Consider the following 14,890-nt stretch of genomic DNA (forward strand, 5'->3'; position numbering starts at 1 on the left):
GTGCTTTTATTTTTCGTTTTGGGAGAAGCCCGACTTTACTATGACACACACGCATTTACTTACGCTCTCCCTCTCTTTAGTCTCTCTCATACACATTCTCTGCGCTCTCTTGGTGCTTCATTTTGCGGCTGTCGAGAGCTGCATATATGAATTTGGAAACCCTGCGCACTTCAATCGATTTTGACCGTATAACAGTTTGTCGCCTGCGACTATTGAATGAATTGAATGTTGAAGTAACATGAGTTGTTTTTTCATTCCAGTTTTTTTCTTTTCCCAAAGAAAATTCTTGTTTCGGAAAATGTATTGAAAATTAAATAGATTTTATTACAAATAAAATTCTACGCAGTTTTTTTTAAATATTCTTTTTATTTCAAAAAAAGTAGAAAAAAAAAGATTCATTCATTGCAACCAGATTCATTTTGAATCTGAATGAATTTTGAACCCTGCGTTCACATCTAAACTTCATTTGGAATAATTTGTAGTAGTTGTTCTCAAACTGCTAGAAATAAACAAAATTGACAGCTCAAATAACAAATTCACGTTTTACCGAAACAAAGGTCGAAAACAATTGGAGTTTCTTTTTCCTATGAATTTTGGCGGTAAACATTGAAAATGACGAACTACTGCTCGTATCAGGACTGTCAAAATATTCAACGTTCTTTTGCGAGCATTACATTTTTCAATTTGTAAGTTATATCGAATCAAATAATTTAGAATTGATTTTTACTCAATGCGTTGAATGATTTTTTCTAGGCCAACTGATGATCGTCGTGAAATTTGGATCAAGAATTCGGGCAATGAGCGGCTGAAAAACCTCGATGCATCCCTTCGGCGAGTGTTTTGTGAATATCATTTCGATCCAAAGTATTTACGGCGTCAATTCAACCGAACCATTCTTCGACGAGATGCCATTCCATATCCTTATACCGAATCTCCGGCATCGCAAGAAATTGGTGAGCACTTAGAAAATTTCACGAGCCATGAACAGGCGTTTTATTTGAGCCAATAGAACTTAGAATAACTTGAATGAATTTCCAATTGCAGAGTACATTGAGATGGCTGAAAGTGAAGAAGAGCCGGAACAATGTCAATCCGAACCGATTGAATCATCAAACGAGCAGAATGAAGTAGTAATTGTATTGAAGAAATCGCCAAATATTCAAATGCTACAGAGAAAATCGTCAAATGTGAGCCAAATCAAACCAAATCTCGATAAGAGAATTATGAATCTAAAAAAGGAGTTGGAACGAAAGCCAGCTAAAGAAGAAAAAGACGAAGAGATCGATTTCATAGTATTAGAGGAAATCAGCCAAGAAGCGACTGAAAATACCGAAGAGCCAGTTGAAAATGAAGAAGTGGAGCCAAATGCGAGTAAAAAGATGCGCCTTGAAATGGAACAAACCGCGCATGGGCCAAATGAATCTAGTCAACCGGAGAAAGTGGAAGAAATTGCCATTCAAAAGCCGGCCGTTCAGAAAATAACCAATGTACAATTACCTGTAGCGAGGAAAAGCACCGATGGAATTGTATCATCGAGTGAAACTGTTGATGCCAATAATGAAGAGACCTATTTTGCGCTGTCATTAGTTGGCATACTAAAACGACTTCCACCACACAAGAGAGCCATTGCAAAATGCCATATTTTAAGCTATTTAACTGAACTCGAGTATGGCTCAAGTTCTCTTTCATAAATCCCATATAATTGTAAACTAAAATAGTAAACTAGATCTAAGTTTGATGACGTAAAAAGAATAAAAAAATATAACTAAAGACGAATAAAATCATTCATAATATTTTTTTTCTCGAATAAAATGCATGTAGCTTGAAATGTAATTCAACAATGTTCAATGCAAGTAGTGGTTATGATACACCATCAAAACTACTGTTTAGACGCTCATTGTGAAGAAAATTAGAATCGCAGTGTATGTACGGTAAGGTATGCAAAGGGCAACAGTGTATGAAGAGCCATTATTTTCAGAGGCCCGTCATTAAACATCATTACGACCGCGTGCACTTATTTCACGTAAGAATTATTAGTCGTATCTAGCGTGGAAATACGTGACTCTTTGGATTTACACAAACTTGTGAAATCCACTTCGAATACCGTGAATCATATACATTGACCAAAATGGGATTGAATCGGGTGCTGAGCGCATATTTTTTTTGGGGAAGTGAAGTCATCGATTCTAAAGGAACGATCACGTTTGAACATGTATCGATCAAAAGGACCCTTTTGTTAAATACCCGGATGAGGTAATCGAAATTGATGCGCAATTCCCTTTGCATATAAAATATGTATAAATTCAAAGTTCTAACTGTTTATTCTGCCTAGCACACAGAACCATGTTCAATGTATTGATTTAACGTTCTGCTTCTTATATGCAAAATGCCGATATCAACGTATGAATTCGCTGAATTTGAGAACTGAAATTTCAACACCTCCAATTTGGTGCTATACAACAACCGAATGATAAATAATTGTTTTACTTAATGTTAGTGAGCGATTTATGATTATTGATAACCTTCTGTGAAAAAAAACGTCGACTCGACAAATTACGTCAAATTTTCCAAGTCAAACAACACGTAAGATTCCATTTTATGTTGTCTATTTTCTGTATATTAAATTGTGTTGCTTTTTCGTGAGAACAGAGCGCGAGAGAAACCAGTGTGGTTGTTGGAAAGGGAAGAGTATATATCGAACACAAGGGGTATGATAGGGAACAACAACCTAGATCTGCCACACAGTTCCACAATGTTCCAGTCGACAACAATGGGAATCCGAAAAGATTCTATATACACATATATTTTGCTGTTGTTCTCACTCATTCTTGATGTATATATTTCTTCTGCGTGCTGCTGCCGCTGCTGCCGTCGCTGCAGCGTATTAACGGAACTGGAGTCGGCAATTTTCGGCAGTGCTCCGGAATCAAGCGGCCGCACGGCATTTTCACACAAAATGTTTTTTTGTTTCTTTCGAACACAACCGGTTCTAATATGGGTGCATCACTTTCCGGTACGTTGTTGCCTACCTCTACTGGCGTTACCATTCGGTGTACAATGAACCAAACAGATTCGATACACACCAACACAAGCCCAAGCACACGCACACACGAACGGTGAAACGTTCGGGTATATTCATTTAATTCAGCATATAATTTTACATTACCCCAGTACTACGTTTGCATTTTTGTTCTTCTCATTCTTCTTCTTCTGCTGCTGCTTGTGCTCTTTGCATTTTATTGAGTTTTTTTCCATCTCTTACGCACCCCAATATCCATCACTAACAACTGCCTCATTCTAGCCACCAGTCGTCGTTTGTAGCGGCAAATGTTCGTCACAAGCGAAGAAAAAATCTCATTCGCAAAGTGTTTGTGTGCGTCTGTGTTGGTTATACCAAGCGCGCGCTCCGATGCAATTGTCGATGTGTGCGTGCTACGACCAAACGGGGAGAGAACGGCAGTCAGTCCGTGTAGCGCATTAATCGTTCTCAGTCGGCGTCTGTCTTCAAGCAAATCAAGTTCTCGTAAAGTGTGCTCTGCAAACTTTTCTGTGTGATTTGAAATTAAAATAACTTATTTAAAACTAAATCTCTATTTAAAACTCAAACAAAACAAACAAAAAACTATCTAAAAATGGCTGATATCGCAGTTGAACAAAAGTGAGTAAAAAAACCAATAAATTAATTTTTCTTTAAACGAAAAGAAAGCAAGCAACGAAAATTGCGTTCTGTTGAGAGAAAAAAAAAATCGTTGTAGTTCCACGAAATAAAGAGAAAAAAAAATTCCGTAAAATTGTTCAACGAACAAATTTCGTAAAATGATGAAATTTTTTTTTGTTGATGATGACTGTTTCATGATGATTAAGTTGAGAGAGTAATAGAAAAAGCGAAAAAAAGCGAAAAAAGCGAACCGCAGCAGAGAATACGAGAAAAAGACGTGCTTTTTTGTTTTTGTTGCTGTTTTTGCAATATATAGAGAAATATAGCTTTGTTTTTTGGCGGCAATATGGCGTCGGTTGCACAAAAATTTGAATTTTTCCATTCGCATCCCAAGCGTGTTCATACCAAGTTTTTTTGTCCTACTAAAATCAGATCACCATTAGAAATTAACAACAACAGAAAAAAAACGATCTGAGAACGAATCATTTGAAAATTTATTTCGTTCGAAATTCGCATCGTCCGAATATCATTTACTGTATTTTTGGATAAATGACGCGCACGAACACGTTTTTTTTTCTCTTCTCATATTCACTTCATTCTCTATGTCTTTATGTCTTTTGCGTCTCATTCTTTCTCGTTCTGCCCCGTTTCGTTTCCCCATCATATTGTTTCGTGGTGTCGCTTGTTCGCATTATTGCTGTGCTGGTGCCGCTGCTGCGGTCGGTGTGTGTGTGTGTTTGTGTGTGTTGTAGCCAGTTAGAGTCAGTAAATTTTGTTGGAGTTTCGCATTCAACGATATTCATCGTTGCTTTGGTTCTTTTCGGAACGGAATGAAACGAAACTGAAGCGAAGTAAAAATATGGAATGTGTTGTGTGTTATGTACGATTCTCAAGTTTTTGAGCTCCAAATAAAATGGCGTCTCATTTTAATTCGTATGCATTAAAAAGTATTTGCGATCCAATTGCGTCAACAATTTCTACTTCTTTTCTTGTCTCAGTGTATTTTCAAATGACCGCCAAAAAAAAGTGCATTTTTCCTATTTAATCATTTATTATCAACAACAACAACGCACACACGCATATACACACACACGCACACACGCTCTCACATTTATCGCATTGAAAATGATGTTTTTTTTCGCCTATAACTTTTTTTGAATTTGTAATATAAGTTCGAATAGCCGTTGAGCTAGTTTGGTTTTATACCATTTCGCTTGATGGTGGCGCCACTAATCGCAGCGTCGATTCTCATTGTCGTTTTTCTTCCTCTCGTGCCTCTTCTTCTATTCTACCTCTTCTTGTGTATGTGTGAGTGAGTGTTTTTTCCCTCTCATCTCACCCAGCGACTGTGTGTTTATGTGATGCTATCGTTTTGGATGGAAACGAGCGTGATGAGATGAAGGAGGAATGAAATGCACAGTTTTCCGTTTGAAACCGCTTCTTCTCTGTACTAACAATCATCATCACCGTCATCATCATCATCATCATCAGCGTCATGAAAGAAAACATTTTTCTCTCTAGTTCGCGTAACGTATGAATGCGACCATTTGATACTATGTATAAATGCTATGAAAGAGAGAGAGAGAGAGAAAGATTGTGTTTGTGTGTGTCGATATTGTTGGTGGTTCATTTGAAGCATCGGTGGAGTTCCAAATTCGAAGAAAATGTCGAAGGAGAGCCAAATCAACAAAAAAAAACACAACAACAACAACCAGAAGAAAAGATGTTTTTGCGTGCAAAGTGTATTACAACATCTAACGGTATAGCGTCATGGCATTTTAAATTTCAGAGAAATTCTTTGTGCTACAGTGTTTGTTCACGGCACATTCTTAGTATTACAATACCGCTCTGATTGTTATAGGTTGTTTTTCAACAAAACCATGTTCGCTATTGTTTTCGCACTTAACCGTTTGGAACAACCGAACAACAACGTACACACAAATACGAAACGTTTTGTGTGTGCCGTTTTGTCGATTAAAACACATTCTCTCATTTGGTGTCACTTCAACTTGAGCGAGCCCGTGCTTACACTCACACTCCGTTTCAAATGCACATTTTACATTCGCATTCAAAAAGGAAATGAAAAACTGGAAAGTTTGCGATATTTGTGTATCAAACAAAATGATTAAAAATATCTTTTTGCGATTCGCATTTGTTTTTCTGCACACGAGGCGTGCGCGCTACGGCAAAAACACGCTGCCGTCAGCACATTCTCATATTCTTTCAATGCATTTCATTTCGAACACCATTCCATACGAACAAGCGCGCACATTTTCTATTTTCGTTTATTTTCAAAGTTCGTCTCTACGGAATATTTTTACCTGACTTTGTTTTTTTTCTATGCTTGCTGTTGAGAATGATTGTTGTGCCAAATGTCAAGCCAATTGCCATTGACGCAGCATGTTTCCCTCTATGTGTGCGTGTTTTTTTTTTCATCAGAAAGAGAATCCAATTCCATTTACAATGGAAAATCCATTTGTCAATGGAAAAAAAGAAAAATTCCCGAAAAAAAGTTTTAATTTTTACGATTCTGTCGTAGAACTGCATTCATTTCCCGAGAAAAAAAACTAGACACTTTGGATAATCCGTTCCAAAAGCCGAAGGAGAATCGAACTAACAAGAGACGAAAGAGGGCTGAAATAAATGACATGCAGCTGTCGTTGCTTTTTTTTCTGTGTTTCGTGTACGTTTGCAGTGCATGTGCTCAATTATATTATTGACGTACTTCCTTCTCCTTTCAACTTAAACGCATCTTCGGAGCACATGGTGACTCTCGGCTGGCGGCAACGTGCACACATTTATGCCTCAACCACTTTAAGTTAGCCGCCTTTTTTGTATGATGTTCTCACATAAAAGCATTGTTACTTTTGTTGTAATCTTCTGGTCTTCTTTTTTTCGGAAATATCCACGCGCTCCGCCGACATTTAGACAAATACAGTTCGTCTTGGGTCGATTTATTTTAAGTAAAGCCATTTGAACAAACAAAATCGGTCCAATGTCACTGTTTCTTTTTCTCCTTCTGTCTGTCTCATTGGCCGTTCTTCTTTCATTTCTTTTTTTTTTGTGCTCAAGTAAACACAATTATCGCTCGAATCTAGCGAGAATTCAGGTTTTTTGTGTGTTTCCATGTGTTGCGAATACGTTAACAATTTGAATTCAAATTCAAATTTTCGGTTTGCACATGCTGCCGCAAAACAAAGCGAAATTATAAACACCGTATTTGCGTTGTGTGCCGATCGTTTCATCTCTGTCGCTCCTCTTCGGTTCGCATATTTGGTTCAGCGTCGGCTATAACACGAACTTTTTTGTTTCGTTCATTCGTTCGTTCGTAATTCATAAATGTTCAGCGAATTGCTAAAGCGCAAATCATACTGTATGTATGTGCGTGTGAATAAACGGCACAACGTTGAACTGGCACACATTTAACATTATTTTATGGGCTCATAACAATGATTGCATGAAACAAACGAAAAAAAAACTACACATAAACTTACGTTTTAAGCGATTCAGAAAGGGAAAAAAAACGAAGAATAGCAGTGAGTACGAAAAAAATGCACTCATTTTGTTGTGCATAGTAAAACTTGTTGCTTTTGTTTTTATTTAGATTATTTTGGTATAAAAACTAAATCGTAACCATTGATTATAATAACAATCAATGAAATGCGTTTCTCTCAGTGTGGAATGTGTTGAATAGAGCCGTTTTTTTCACGTAAACAACCAATTTCACTGTTTACCGCACTTATGCGGAAATTTATTTGAATGAATTCCCATTTGAAAATCGACTCTCAATCTCTTTCGAGCCAAACATTCATCACCATCATCATCAGCATCATTTGAAAATGATTACTTTTCAAATTTTATCGCTACCCGGTATTTGGACTGAAAACTTCCAAAAATTTTCCATTGCCAAACTTCCGTCGGTTGCCGGGTGTGTGTATTGGGGACGGTGTGTACAGGAACGAACATGTTTTATGTATACGTAGCCATTAACTTTGGGATTTTTGCGCCCAAAAATAATAACTCAACGGAAACGATGGTTTCGTATATGAGAGGCACATATACGCGCACAAGCACTTTTGTGTTGAGCAATCACCAATTCTAATACCATATAATGTATGCGTTAGAACAGCTGAATAAGATAAACATCTCCTGCTCCAACCAACGCAGGCTAAACGGCAAAGTAGAAAAGGAATTGAAGGTACAGACACGCATTTGCGATGCGGATCATACACCGAGAATGAGTGAGCGCAAACGTGTACGCAAGCCATTCGAAACTCCACTGTGTGTATGTTTATTGTGACGCCAAAATCGAAACCACGCTGTAGTTTTCCAGAAACTTCACTGTCGTTATTTTTCATACACCAAAAAAAAAAATAAAAAATTAATACACACGCAAACAGTTTGTCTATTTCGATGTCGGCTGTGTACGTACACATGTGCGTTGTAGTATATACAGACAGAAATCGATGCTATATCGACTGAAAGCATCGTTTGCGAGTGAACCGCCAAAATGAAAATGGTACATGTGTTGGTGTGCCGTGTCGGCATACACAAAACATAGAAGCGTTACTATGTACCGAATTTCCCTCATTTTCTTTGGCTCCGTTTTTTTTTCTATTCTTGCTACATATTGCGCAAAAGCGACCGTTTGCAAATACAAATTGTCGTTATTTTTCGCCGAAACACACATACACACAACCCAACTCACTATGTATGCCGGGATGAGCATTGTATGACTCTTTGTGCGAATGTATTGAATATAATTAATTGCCAAAAGTGTTCGTTTTTTTTTGTTGCTATTTCGTTTCATCGGTTATTTACCTCTTTTTAAAACGTGATTACTAACTATTTTTGGTATCTGTTTTTCTTTTTTTTTGGTTTCGTTTCGTTTGTGATCATCACTTGAAAACAACAGGGAATCTCCAGTTGTCGAAAAGGAGGTCGTCGAAGTCGATGCCCCAAAGGTTGTTGACGAGGAAAACGAAGTCGTTGAAAACGGCAACGGTGAGGAAGCCGCCGTCGCTGAACCAGCCGTCGTTGCCGACAAAACAGAAGAAAATGGTGTAGAAAAAAAAGAAGAAGACACCACCGAAGAAGACAAAGTGGCTGAAGAAGTTGATGTCCAAAATGGTGACAGTACCGGTAAGTAAATTTGACACAGAAAAAACAGACCCCTTTTATTATGTTTGGCTAATTCGAGAAAAGAAAAGACAAATTGTTACCCACAAAATAGTAACCACATAGAGTACACACGGCGTACGTGTGAGTTTGTTCAACATTTCCATTTTGCGCTTAGATTATCTTTGTTGAAAAATTTACAATACAATCGCTCTTTTCTATACTGGTCTCGTAAATCACATCAAGAATCGGGCCCGCGTTTTGTTTTGTTTTATGACGCTAATGCCTTTCGCTGACGGCATTCGTCGTTGTGTGCATAGGGAAATATACAGTTTTTTCATGTAAAATATCGTAACACATCAAAGAGAAAGAGACAAAAGAAAAACAGAATTGCGCAGCAAAACAATCAACCTAATTTCACCGATCAAATCCAGTGATTTTAGATGTACTCGCTTGGAACTCTTGAGCAGCGCGCACGTTGTATGGAGAAAAAAAAAACGTTGTACAATGTTAGAAGGGAAAAAAATATCAACAGCTAAGAAGTAATTTGCTCATTCTAAAACTCGCAATTAGCTGGTTCTTGCGTACATTCATCGCGCGTTTTGGACGAATGCGCTCTCGCAGCGCACGCTGTTGAGACCATTAAATTTTATTTTTTCCACTTCGAGAATGAAATAGAGAGAGAGAGAGAGAGAGAGAGAGCTAGAGAGAAAAACCATCGTGGGTTCAACGTACACCATAACATTTTTCTGAAGTACACAAAAGATTGGCTACTTTTTCTTATGGTAATACCTCAGTGTGTGTATGCGAACAAGTGGCTTCGAAATCTAAGACACATTCAGCACCGAACCGAAATATAATCATCAATGATCTTTCTTTTTCATCTCTTTGGTCTGCCAAACAATGCTCTCTCTCTCTCTCTCTCGAACACCTTGAAAAGCATCAAGTTCATTTACACTCGGTGAAACTTCTGTGAAGAATGGAAAAAATAAACGAAACCCGTGAAACTAGCACGTTCCTAATTCGTTTCTATACACAAAACCACAAGCACTTGCTTCCACATGTGCCCACATCGTGTTTATATTGAGGAAATGAACATTTTACATTATGTTTTCGGAAATAAAAGAACAAGAAATGTTGTCAATCGATTACTTATTAAATTTTGTCCCTTATCGTCGTTTCACTTTTGAAAATACGTTTAGCCACTTGTCAATCAGAAAAAAACATTGATTTTTTTTTTTTAATATTGATTTCCATTAATGATTGTTTTCATTTTCCCATTCGTTCTTTCATTGGTGTATTTAGAAGCTGCCCCAGAAGCCGTCAAGCGAAAAGCCGTTGAAGAAACCGACGCTGCTGAAGCCGTTGCCGACGAGACAGCCCCAACACCCGAAAAGAAATCCAAGGTGGAGGAAGTTGCTCACGAAAATGGTGGCGCCGAAGAAGTGGTTGCCTAAATTGGGCTGACGAAACAACAACAACAAAAATCAAACACACACCACACACATACAAAAAACAACAAAATTGACACATGAAAAAAAATTAAAATACAAAAAAAAACAATCAACAAAAAAAAAACACTGATAAGATTGCATCCATACACAGAATAAAAAAAAACTGAAGATAATACAATCCATCTCATTTTCAAAACAAAAAACGATTACTTATTTTTTTTTTTGATAAAAAAAAAACAAAAATCGACCATCCACACAGCCAATTCTTATATTGAGGAAAATAAAAAAGGACAAAGATTTAGATACACGCAGAGAAACGAGAAAAAAAATAGAGAAATATTTTTTAGGAAAAAAAACGGACAAAACATCTATCTCCCAGCATTAGATCTTTTTTTTGTAAATGTGGACTCGGTTTTTTTCACTGTATTCTTTATTATTTTTTCTTTTCCTATTGATTCATCCATTTCAAAACTGAACGTACAGATTATTCATTACAAACAAACAAAATCATACAAACAAGTATCTTAAATCGTAAGAATCTAATTAAAAATGAAGTAATTAATAAAACAAATAAATGATTTAAACGAAAAGAAAAGAAAGAGGAAAGTTTAAAATGAAATAAGTAAGATAATAAATCAATTGAAATGAAAACAAACAACACACAACAAACAGAGAAAGAAGATGAAGGAAAATTCAAGAGAAAAGTAAACTTCTTTTTTTCGTTAAATTAAGCGTATTTAGTGGATTTTCTCAATTGATCTATAATAATTAGTCAAGAGTGAAAGAAAAAAACAAACAACAACAAACAAAAATGTTCAATTTATATTTGAATCTGTACATGCATCCTTCACACCATCATACGATCACACAATTCACACATTCACACCGCACACACATCATACACCACATGACACTCGAAATCGTTTAACAATCGCATTTCATCCATAGGATTTATTCTTCGATCTAGATGGTTTCGTTGTTTTAATATCCAAAGGAAGCATTTCGTTGAACATCAATTATTTTGAAACGGAGTGAATGTTTTGAGTCGTCATCGAATCCGTTTCATCTTTGTTTCAATTTCAAACAATATCGATCATTCATTCCGTTCTTATTTTCACACGAAATCATTCGAAAATGCAGTGTTCCAAGTATTGTTGTGTGTGGTGTTGGGATACAACCAAATTGCGTTCGTTTGCTGATATTCAGTAATCAATAGAAAAGAAAAATATGCAACATATCGTCGTCGGTTTGTCCGGTGAATCAAAGCTTTGTGTTCGACGAGCTCTTCTCTAAACATCGGATCCAAACAAATTGGGGGTTTTGTTGTTTTCATTTTGATGTAAACTATGATTTGATTATTATTTTATTTGACTTCATTTTTCCCACGTTTTGCTGAATTGTCCTTTCTTCAAAATAAATATACAGAAAAAAACAACAACAACAACAACAGCTGAAGTGGTTTCTTGAGCCTCGAAACAACAACCTTGAACAAACCCAAGCGAAAATGTGCGCATTTTAAATATTTGATCACTCGTTCGGATTCTATTTATTTTGAATATTTTCTCGCGTTCGGTGCTTCAATTTTCCTATGTATAGCCCGATACCAAACAATCCTAATTTTTAGGAGAAACAAAGTATTAAAAGACATTTGTTGATACAAATCTCGTCCCTCCGATAAATAGAAACTCATCGACGCAATGAGTATGATCAAATATTTCGTGCTCATGTACTTACTTACGTATACGCACTTTATTTAGCTAAAATGAAATTAAAAAAAAAACAAATACAATAACAATACCAACGTAGAAAAATAAAAAAAAGAAACAAAACCGTAAAAAACATCGATTTCTCTGAGATTTTTCTTTGTGTCTTTTTCTGATAGTCGAGGAAACGACGAAAGCGCTGTTGTCGAGAAAACCAAATTCTTGTTGAATGGTTTAGTGAAAGAGAGAGTCAAAAATAATTCCTGTCGAATGGTTTGAAAAGAAATGATGAAGGTGAGTCTGTGAACTGAATTGATGTCGTTGCGATTTCGAATTGAAATGAAGTCGTTCGTGCTCTCTCTCTCTCTCTCTCTCTCTCTCTCTCTCTTTGTTTCGGGTTGGTTATTGTATTCCATTTGGGTTAAAAACTTTCGAACACAAAGTGCGGCTGTGGCCGGATTCCTCGATCTGACACTGAATATATATGCAAACGATAAATTATGCAATTGTTCGACACTGCACGCAATTCCCCGAATGGAAATGCACAGCACTGATTTATCGCATTGTTCTCGCGCGCTAATCAACATTCTGCAGACATTTCGGCATGCTTTCTCTCTGTTCTCGGCCCATTATGCAAAGTGATTTTCTTTCTCTCTTTGTATCGAATGGCGGAAAATGCGAATTTTTGAGCCAAAATTGCATGCAAGCGTGCGTGTTTTCAGTCATTTTTTTCATTAGGGTGCAACATCCACACATCATAAGTCCATGGGAATACTTGTTTCCGACAGAAAAAATTAGGCATCATCATTTGTTCATTCATTCGCAATATAAAGTTTGGGTTGAGTGCACAAAACTGAAACGAGGGCGACAAATATTGAAAAAGAACAGAAAACAAAGCAGAAACGGTTGCATTTTGGCGCGATTTTTGACAGTTGTTGGTCTAGATTGTGCGAAAGAGTGAGTAGACTTTTTCTTTTGATTATTTACGGTGCGACCACCTGTTAAGCCCCAAATCAACCGGAATAAATTACATTCTTTTTTCTTATTTTACTTACATCCATTCAGCCAAATCACTGTCACATCAAAAAAAAAAATAGAACAAAAAATAGTACAGATTCTATTCTAATTGTTTATTCGCAATATATGAATATGTATGTGTTACTTAGGGGTTGTGTACAACCAAGTCCGAAATTTGTTTACATTACTGGTTCCTGTATCAATCAAAAAATACCAATATATTCTGATGAATTTTCGTTCGGAAAAGTCAGTTCATTAAAAAGCGTCTTTTTGCGCAATTAAGAAAACCCACACATTTACAATAGACAGCTGAAATAAGACCATTTTTATTCAATGTATACAAATTGAATTGTACACAATTTCCATACATTACAAATAAATTGAAGTTTCAAACCAATATTCGCAGTCGAGTGTTTATTCCAATTAAACAATAAAAAAAAGAATCATTTTCGCCGCATTTCAACGACGACGACGAAGATGCGGTGCTATTTTAAGATACTTTTTGTATCAATCTCTCAATGTATTGGCAGCTATTCTGCGATAACACGACTAGGCGAAGAATAATATCTATTTCGCATTGCCAAATGTGATGCGGTAACTTAAAACATGTTTTTTTGTTTGTTCGTGTAGACGAAATAAGATTAATATCGTCGGTTTTTTTAGTGTCGTTTATTGCTTATCGTGTTTAGGAAATTCAAAACAATCCGGAACGTATTTGTTGTGTGTGTATTGCCACCATCGCCGCCACCGCTGTCGTCGTCAGAATATTTGCAAAAAGTGTCATAAGCATAAGTAAAAATTCCAGGGAATTCTGCAGTGAACTATGAGAACAAAAACAATAACCATTCCACAATGTTCACTCGAGACTAAGAATTATAGCATGGCGAAACAACAAATCGATTCGCCGAATCATCACCATACAGTGTGATGACTAATTGCTAAACCAAATCAGTGTTGGCATTCATATCACACATTTTTGCTATCGTTTCTTTTAGCGCAAATTAGGTCTCTCTCTCTCTCTCTCTCTCTCTCTCTCTCTCTCTATACGCTAAAAAAAATGAGTTTAACTTTTGCTTTTCTTGTGTTCGGTCGTCGAGAGAGTCAAAGAGTCAGTTTGGGCGGTATGTCGATTCCAAATCGTTCGCATAAACTGCAGCTCGGCCTCACGAAATGTATAACGAACATTGTACAAAGCAGCAGCGGAGGTACGTATGTCGTCGATTTGTTCTAACCGACCGGCAAGCGCGGAGCAAAGCGCAAACCATTTCACATTTTTTGTATATATATTTGTATCCATATACCTCATCCAATTTGCCTTTTGAGTGTATTCTACTGTCTATCTGCTTGAGCTCTGCTATTTTCTTCTGTCGTCTTTCACTCTTCGCTCTTCGTCTTCATCCATACAAAAAAATATTTGCCTGTGTGTGAGTATGTTTGTGCTTTTTGTATCATAAAAAAAGACCTTACCAACAAACAACGAAGACACATTTTGTGTGTACTCTTTTTCTTCTTCGTTGTCTTCTCCGTTTTCATTTCGAAATGGTTCATTTCTATCAAATGGTAGCCCATGATGTACAACCACATTATATGGTAGGTATCTGCACGTATCGTCCAATTGTGGACTATGCATTACAATGCATTTTCTGTGTGTGTTTCGATGGAGAGAATCTCACGATCGAAGTGAGACCAATTTCCAAAACGGAATTTCAAATTGACTTTCCTCGACGCTTCTGCAGCGAAAGAGAGATAGACGGACTTTATAGTTGCTTTGTATGCTGTTGGGTGCTCTCTTATGACATTTTATTTTGTGGTACAAAATCCAATTTACAGATTCGCGTCAATGAAACGACCGTCTCTATCGACATCAACTATCCATGAAAATAATGATGCTACGGAACTATACCAATCGATATCTTCTTTGGTATAGCACAAACACACAC

The 14,890-nt window shown here is 36.7% G+C and overlaps 2 protein-coding genes across 2 annotated transcripts; both read left to right on the top strand.

Annotated features, from left to right (window-relative positions):
* The first annotated feature begins 481 nt into the window (after positions 1-481).
* LOC129569612 (uncharacterized) lies at positions 482-1,781 on the top strand. Its single transcript, XM_055448649.1, has 3 exons — positions 482-686; positions 754-953; positions 1,045-1,781. Exons 1-3 carry the CDS (start codon positions 613-615, stop codon positions 1,689-1,691), a joined length of 921 nt encoding a protein of 306 aa, XP_055304624.1. The 5' UTR covers positions 482-612; the 3' UTR covers positions 1,692-1,781.
* Positions 1,782-3,463: 1,682 nt separating this feature from the next.
* On the top strand, positions 3,464-13,347 carry LOC129569613 (uncharacterized). The gene is made up of 3 exons (XM_055448650.1): positions 3,464-3,658; positions 8,574-8,800; positions 10,082-13,347. Exons 1-3 carry the CDS (start codon positions 3,633-3,635, stop codon positions 10,231-10,233), a joined length of 405 nt encoding a protein of 134 aa, XP_055304625.1. The 5' UTR covers positions 3,464-3,632; the 3' UTR covers positions 10,234-13,347.
* The last annotated feature ends 1,543 nt before the right edge of the window (positions 13,348-14,890 follow it).

This window comes from Sitodiplosis mosellana, unplaced genomic scaffold, assembly GCF_009176505.1.
Source record: "Sitodiplosis mosellana isolate CC-2019 unplaced genomic scaffold, AAFC_SMos_1.0 Smas_scaffold_38, whole genome shotgun sequence".
NCBI lineage: Eukaryota > Metazoa > Arthropoda > Insecta > Diptera > Cecidomyiidae > Sitodiplosis > Sitodiplosis mosellana.

Bases quoted from the DNA above. Each gene is read 5' to 3' on its own strand.
- LOC129569612 (XM_055448649.1), top strand. From the start codon at position 613: ATGACGAACTACTGCTCGTATCAGGACTGTCAAAATATTCAACGTTCT. The intron at 687-753 runs GTAAGTTATATC...GATTTTTTCTAG, and splicing joins AGCATTACATTTTTCAATTT to GCCAACTGATGATCGTCGTG. The intron at 954-1,044 runs GTGAGCACTTAG...TTCCAATTGCAG, and splicing joins TCCGGCATCGCAAGAAATTG to AGTACATTGAGATGGCTGAA.
- LOC129569613 (XM_055448650.1), top strand. From the start codon at position 3,633: ATGGCTGATATCGCAGTTGAACAAAA. The intron at 3,659-8,573 runs GTGAGTAAAAAA...TGAAAACAACAG, and splicing joins GATATCGCAGTTGAACAAAA to GGAATCTCCAGTTGTCGAAA. The intron at 8,801-10,081 runs GTAAGTAAATTT...TGGTGTATTTAG, and splicing joins CCAAAATGGTGACAGTACCG to AAGCTGCCCCAGAAGCCGTC.